Here is a 6,507-nt window from a genome sequence, read left to right on the forward strand (position 1 = left end):
GTCGGTTATGTGGTATGTTAAGCTATTTTGGTTACGATATCTCTTTGGTAAATTAGATTTTATCCATAGAAAATCTTTTTTGCGCAAATTTTACATTATTTAGTACTGGTTAGTGCATTTATTTGTTAAAAAATATTCAAAAACACACCAAAATGTTCACATGAAATCCAACTATTGGATCATATATACTCAATTTTGTCTATGACTGTGAATAAACGTTTCTTTTTGTATTGAACATTTGTATTTAGCTACAAAGCTGAACAAAAACTGGCCTAGACTAAAAAAAAATATTACAAATCAACTGCTAATTTACCATTTCTATAAATCCAATTGATTGAACACAGCAAAAAAAAGAACCAAAGAAGTATTGCCCGAAGCAAATTTTAATGAGCGTTCATAAATTGTTTGCACCTCCGAAAATTTCGACATATTCAACCGATTCCAAATCGATTTATAGTAGTTTTGTTTTGCCCATTCCATACGTTCTGATTTTACTCAAGCAGCATTGCTATACAGTGTGTCAAGGCATCAAAAAAGGTTCAAATTGCCGCGAAAACAATTGAATTTTGAATGGATCTTTTTGGTGTTGTCAGATGGGGCCATAGACTGTTACGCAAACCCAGTTTGGGAAATGACATCCACTCACAGTGTTTATTTTTGGACTGAAATCGTGAATTGGGAGATTTTTTTAATTTTTTTTTTTTCAATTTTCTCACTCCACAGTGGGTCCAACATGTGTATACCGATGGAAATTTTTCAAGAATTCTTTTTGGTTTGGCTAGTGAAACCTTAAGCTATGTTTTAGAGTGATTTCTACTATTGCTAAGTGGACACACTTTGTTTGGCTGGACAAGAAGTGAGGTTATGATTTTTTGAAGAAAAAAAAATTCGAGTTCTGACGGTTTTCCTCATCAACCTATACCCTAAACCAATGTGTCAAACATTATAAATCGATTCTTCTGGACATGATCAATAAATTTTATTAAGGCCAAATATTGAAATAATCATTATTGGAAGGCCAAATCCTGAAATACCAAAGCAGTCCATACAATCCATTGATTGACGAAGACTATGTGAAAAAAATACAATGCCCGATACAGCCATCAGATGGCTCGAATTCCTTTTAGCAATTATTGGCCAGGGCATTGAAGAAAATACACCCAAAATTTGAAGTTGCTTCTATGCCTATTCGCGGAAATATGGTGCTTTCCACACAAAAAATGACTTAAAATTGGCTTCTAAGAAGAGAAGAATAAATCAACCAAGAAGGCGAATGGATCAAATATTGAATTGTTTGCGCCCGAGCTGATGGTCCAAATAAAATGAATCAATGATAAAAATCTAATAATTTTTTTGTTTTCTTTAAGTTTTCACCCGCTTTTGATGCCTTGACACACTGTAAATTAATGAGAGTAAGTTTTCAGTAGATTTCGTCAAGTCATTTACATTACTATAACCGGATTAACTCCAAAAAATTTATTAAAATGAAGGTGAAATTAGTAAATTTTCTGTTCATTCTGAAATCGATATCATGCGACTTAGGTGACGGTGCGAAAGGTATGTGACTGCGCCTGTATCAAATGATTTTCTTCAGACCATCAAATATTCATCACAATCACACTCTAATGCTAAGTAGATGAGTCATCTTAAGGATTTCTCGAAAATATGTTGGTTGCCCCAAGATTTGTGGCTGACTCTCCTCGGATTTTCGGTGGAAAACCCGCTTCTAATGGCCAAGCACCATACCAATGCTCTATTTTTATGGAATATTCTCACACACAATATGAAAATATTTGCGGTTGCACAATTATATCCGTTCGTTGGGTTCTTACAGCTGCACATTGTCTTCGGTAAAGAAAAAATCACCTAAAACCACTCAATACTTAAATAAAATCGAATTTTTCTAAATCTAAAACAGTTATAATATTATAAATGAAATGCGAATAAGAGTTGGATCGAACAAGATTAGTTCGGGTGGTCAAGTCCTTCATGTGGAAGAAACAATTTCACACCCATCATTCACGAAATTTCGAAATGACATTGGTTTGATTCGTGTCCAAGGGAATATCACATTCAATGATAAAGTGAAAGCAATTGAGTTGGAAACTAAGGAGGTACCGCCTGGAACTGAGCTATTGGTTACTGGTTGGGGAACAACTGAAGTGAGTGAATGTGCTCCAATTAAAAAAAAAAACATGGATTCTTAAAAGAATATGAAATTCTTTTAGACAGGCGATTCAGAGGATCTGCAACAGCTCAAGGTAAATGCTCTTTCCGATGCAGAATGTAAGAAAGCATGGAATTTTGTCAAGGAGGACATTCTTTGTACATTTAAAGGAAAAGGCGAAGGGATGTGCAACGTGAGAAAATGTTTTTAGCACGATAAATACGAATGACATCTGGTTTAACAACGATTTTCTTTTCAAAGGGTGACTCCGGTGGTCCTCTGGTCTGGAGTAATAAACTCGTTGGAGTAGACTGCTTTGCGCATCCATAAGTTGTCGTTTCGTTTTGATTATTAGCATTTAAATATTTGTGGTTTTATTTTACATTGTAGCTGTGCCAAAGGAGTTCCTGATGGTTTTACGAAAGTATCCCACTTCATCAGCTGGATCGAAACAATCACGAACTAAGTAACGTTGCCATTCCAGATGAGCTTTTAACATGACGAATCCAAATTGGTCGTTTAATTGTTGATGTTTTTAACTTGGATTTATTAGTTTCTTTTCTTTTACATTCGATTCCAAATTGATTGACACAGCAAACTCTTCACGACTTTTCGACATGTTTCAATGTCAGCTGTTCAGTTTTGGTGGATTGAAATGAAAAAAGAACGTAAAATTGCAAATTTTGCATCTTTCAATATCTTTGGCTTCTTTGATCTCAAGTTTATTTTGTACACGCGCCAACATTTTTAGAACGGTCTTTTAGCTCTGAAGAGAGTTACATCGCAGTATGTGTTCAGAAAAGCCATGCGGACGCAATTCGAACAGGCACATCAGAAAGGCCTGTCGCCGGCGCGTTGAACTCGTTTTTATACACACATTTCTTCGAAAATGTTGTTCTTTTTAAATATAAATTCATTGTGCTTTCATCAACTTTCGATAGATGTCGGTAAAATTCACAAAAAATAATCAAAAGTACCTACGGACAACGCAGGCCAACGGTACGGAAAAGTTCGGGATTACCAATGTAATTCTTTTTATTTGTTATTAAATATTAATATCAATAAGTTGAATTGGGTTGAAAATATTCCAATTAAATAAGAAAATACTCTAAGTGAGTTAGTTATATTTGAAGAAAACTTCAAGTCAACGGTCGAAGCAGTTGACAAACTGATATTTCAGTGAACGAATAATGACAAGTTTTTTTTAAAAAATAAATTGACAAAAAAAAATTTGGTACATCAAAAGATGGATCGAAAACCTATTTTAATTTCTATGATTAAGAAATTGATAAAATGATGTAGAAAAGCTTCATGGAAAAAAGCCAAACATGACTCAATTCGGTGAAACTGAAACTTAAACTGAAACTAAGTTCTCCATTATGTATCACAAATTCCCCTTCATGCGCACTAATTCAACTTTCACCAGTGTTGAATCAACACTCGGAGGAGTAAAGATTCGATTTAATGGAAGTTGCGGTGGTATGGCTGTCGATTTTGACGTTTCTATGAAGAAATTCGCTTTCAGCTTGAAATAAAATACTGTGCTTCAACTTCATTCAGTGTTTTGAAATGAACAATCTTCTACATTTTTGCAATCTATTTACAAAATTGTCAGAATTAAATCCACTGTCGTTATTTCTTGCATACTAAACATTTCAACATCGACAAGAAATCGAGTGACTAAATTTACCTACACAGTTTTTCAAAACATTCAGAATTTCCGAAGAAAAAAAAACGCGAAATTCTTTGAAACATCGATAAATTAGTAACTTTCAATTGAAAGTATCATATTACAGTCAGAACAAAAAAAAATACCACCTCTAAGCAGTGATTAACAAAAAGTGTGACAAATTACCGGCGATTCATAATATCAACAAGTTCGCATTTGGAATTGAGAAAAATAAAAATGAAATTCTGGAATACAATGGTAATTTGGCACGAATTAGAAAGTGTTTTTGTTGTTATTTCGTAATTTGTATGCAATTATCAGTGGGGTGTATGTAAGTTGCTATAATGCAATATACAAGAGATAACTCTGACAATTCCTATCAGCTGAATGGAGCGAGGCGATAGTATGCGCACTGCACACACATACATTCAAAAGCAAATCAAAGCTCGGAACCGTTTCTCTATTCGTATCATCCAATTCTCCAACTTCCATCGGGATTTTCCCCTCTTCTACGCTTTTATATACTGTGAAGCTTTTGCTATGTTGTGATTGTTATCAATGAATGAATTTCAGCTTTGTATCAAGCTAAAAGTTTTAGCTTGAAATCTACCACAAGAAATCGCCCGAGTTGAATCGTTTTTCCCGCCTTTTTTCATTCTATCTTCTAAAGTTCACTCATTCGGTACTTTTAACGAATTCTCCCAGTTACTATTTTAATTTTTTGTTTGAAAACTAATTTCTTGGTTTCATTGTAAGCTTGATTAAGTTGAATCATATCCTAAATTTTTTTTTGGTTAAGAAAAAATTTTGGTAATAAAGAATTCTCAAAATAAAATAAAAACGAATAAAATTGAGTGTTATCAAGAAATTGAACCAAATTTGAAGCCAAAACATCGAAAAAAAAATTATTTCCAAACTAAACGTGGATTTTTACTTTTTTTTGGAACAGTTTGCAAAACTTATTAAAGAAAACCTGGTTCTAAGGTGGAAATGTCATGTCCAACTGTAAAATACTGTCTTTGTTTCATCAATTTGAAATTGGCTGGCATTTTATTGGGTGTAATAGACATTTTGTGGCGTTCCGCGCATATTTATCTGATTCTCAAAAGTAATGGAAACATCTCCGTTGACTCCATGTAAGGTTTGATGTAAAAAAAAAAGTCATTTTTTTGCTTTAAAATGTAATTCAAGCATTTGAACAGTGAAAAAAATTATTTGAATGAAATAATGCCTAGAAAATAATGAATAAACATCATTTGCTCGTACACTTTTTCGAATCCAAAGTCAACTCAATGCTTTGTACTTTTCCTAGTTTTGGATTTTACAAGAATGAATACGCATCAATTTCTGGATATACAATTGTGGCACATTGTAAGTTAAAAAATGTCTATATTTTGCTTTTTCTTTTTTTGAAGAAAAATTTTGTTGTTTTCCATAATCTGACTGAGTTTGTCTCTCTCTCTGAAAAGAATTCTACTACTTATAACTTACTGGACAATCTAAATTTTTTCTCTCTTTGGCTTCTTTGAAAAACGGAAAAAAAACAACCGTCCAGGCATTTGCATTCCCATTTCTGTGCTGTGGCTTATAGGCATTTTTACCGTAAGTTAACTTCGAAGTGAAAAATTTTCTGTAAATTGAACGAATTCAAAAAAAAAATTGAACTATTTTCGGTAGGGAACGTGGTTCAATAGTTCAATGTTTGAACGTAGTCGTTTGAACAATTAGTGTCCTCAATTAAGATAATTTTTCACCTTATCTCAAGAACGTTTTCTTCCACAGCAAATACCAGCGCTAATGGTCCCATCACTAGTTGTGTCGTTCATCTCATTCTTTCTATTGGCCTTTTTGTCATCTCTGTTTTGGTTTACGGCGTTCGAAGATCGAAGGCGATTGATGGTTATCGTTTTTATTTGTTTCTGCATCGCAGGTATCCTTCATTTTAATTCAAAAAAAGTTCTAAGAATCTATTTTCGAATTTTAATTCAATTCTCTAATCAATTTCAGCCTTTTGTTTTCATCTGTGGATCGTCCAGTTGTCTCTCTATAAATCGCTGAAAAGTGCCGACATCGACCGAATTGATCAAAGAAACAGATATGAGCTTCGAGTCTTGGATGGGATTTGAATGAACGAAAACAGGACGAATTTAAAATTGCTGACAAAATGACATGGGCCTAATCAAATTATAACATTTTGGATATCCACATGACGTCATATTTGCAATGTCTCTTGCTGTGTCAAATACTAAAATTCATTGGCAAAACACGTGTCGTTTAATGTCCAGCAGTTACATCATGCTGGGCATCACTGCTGAGATAAAAAATGAGATGTCGATGAAAAACACCGAAATTCTCAAAGTGGAATTAACAAACACCTAATGTCGAGAAAAACTGTCTCAAATATTGATTACTGAGACACTTACTAGAATAAGCTAAAATTGTCAAAGAAAAGGAATAGATATTAGAACACTACTATACTCGTTGTTAAATTAGAATCCCGGGTGTAAATTTTTGCTACTGAATTGCTTCTAAAAAGCATTGATGAATCGGACAGTTTTGCTTCTTTTTTCTGAATTTCTTCTGAATCCAGCGAAGCACTTCTGAATGCTCCTGAATTGCTTCGTTTTCATCTGAATTTCTTCTGAATCCGGCGAAGCACTTCTGAATGCTC

The 6,507-nt window shown here is 33.7% G+C and overlaps 2 protein-coding genes across 3 annotated transcripts; both read left to right on the plus strand.

Moving 5' to 3' along the window:
* The first annotated feature begins 1,862 nt into the window (after window positions 1-1,862).
* On the plus strand, window positions 1,863-2,613 carry LOC129572954 (chymotrypsin-2-like). Its single transcript, XM_055453074.1, has 3 exons — window positions 1,863-2,162; window positions 2,229-2,360; window positions 2,429-2,613. The coding sequence occupies exons 1-3, from the start codon at window positions 1,938-1,940 to the stop codon at window positions 2,495-2,497; spliced, it is 426 nt and encodes a 141-aa protein (XP_055309049.1). The 5' UTR covers window positions 1,863-1,937; the 3' UTR covers window positions 2,498-2,613.
* A 464-nt stretch (window positions 2,614-3,077) lies between these two features.
* LOC129572953 (uncharacterized) lies at window positions 3,078-6,371 on the plus strand. 2 transcript variants are annotated; one of them, XM_055453073.1, is made up of 6 exons: window positions 3,078-3,192; window positions 4,786-4,972; window positions 5,149-5,207; window positions 5,392-5,438; window positions 5,619-5,766; window positions 5,844-6,371. In XM_055453073.1, the coding sequence occupies exons 2-6, from the start codon at window positions 4,827-4,829 to the stop codon at window positions 5,960-5,962; spliced, it is 519 nt and encodes a 172-aa protein (XP_055309048.1). In that variant the 5' UTR covers window positions 3,078-3,192; window positions 4,786-4,826; the 3' UTR covers window positions 5,963-6,371. The 2 variants fall into 2 exon arrangements, with proteins under 2 accessions (XP_055309048.1, XP_055309047.1); XM_055453072.1 differs by lacking the exon at window positions 3,078-3,192 and adding an exon at window positions 3,684-4,094 and having other exon boundaries at window positions 5,844-6,369.
* The last annotated feature ends 136 nt before the right edge of the window (window positions 6,372-6,507 follow it).

This window comes from Sitodiplosis mosellana, unplaced genomic scaffold (genome assembly GCF_009176505.1).
Source record: "Sitodiplosis mosellana isolate CC-2019 unplaced genomic scaffold, AAFC_SMos_1.0 Smas_scaffold_5766, whole genome shotgun sequence".
Lineage (NCBI taxonomy): Eukaryota > Metazoa > Arthropoda > Insecta > Diptera > Cecidomyiidae > Sitodiplosis > Sitodiplosis mosellana.

Bases quoted from the DNA above. Each gene is read 5' to 3' on its own strand.
- LOC129572954 (XM_055453074.1), top strand. From the start codon at position 1,938: ATGCGAATAAGAGTTGGATCGAACAAGATTAGTTCGGGTGGTCAAGTC. The intron at 2,163-2,228 runs GTGAGTGAATGT...AAATTCTTTTAG, and splicing joins CTGGTTGGGGAACAACTGAA to ACAGGCGATTCAGAGGATCT. The intron at 2,361-2,428 runs GTGAGAAAATGT...TTCTTTTCAAAG, and splicing joins AAGGCGAAGGGATGTGCAAC to GGTGACTCCGGTGGTCCTCT.
- LOC129572953 (XM_055453073.1), top strand. From the start codon at position 4,827: ATGTCATGTCCAACTGTAAAATACTGTCTTTGTTTCATCAATTTGAAA. The intron at 5,439-5,618 runs GTAAGTTAACTT...TTTCTTCCACAG, and splicing joins GGCTTATAGGCATTTTTACC to CAAATACCAGCGCTAATGGT. The intron at 5,767-5,843 runs GTATCCTTCATT...AATCAATTTCAG, and splicing joins TATTTGTTTCTGCATCGCAG to CCTTTTGTTTTCATCTGTGG.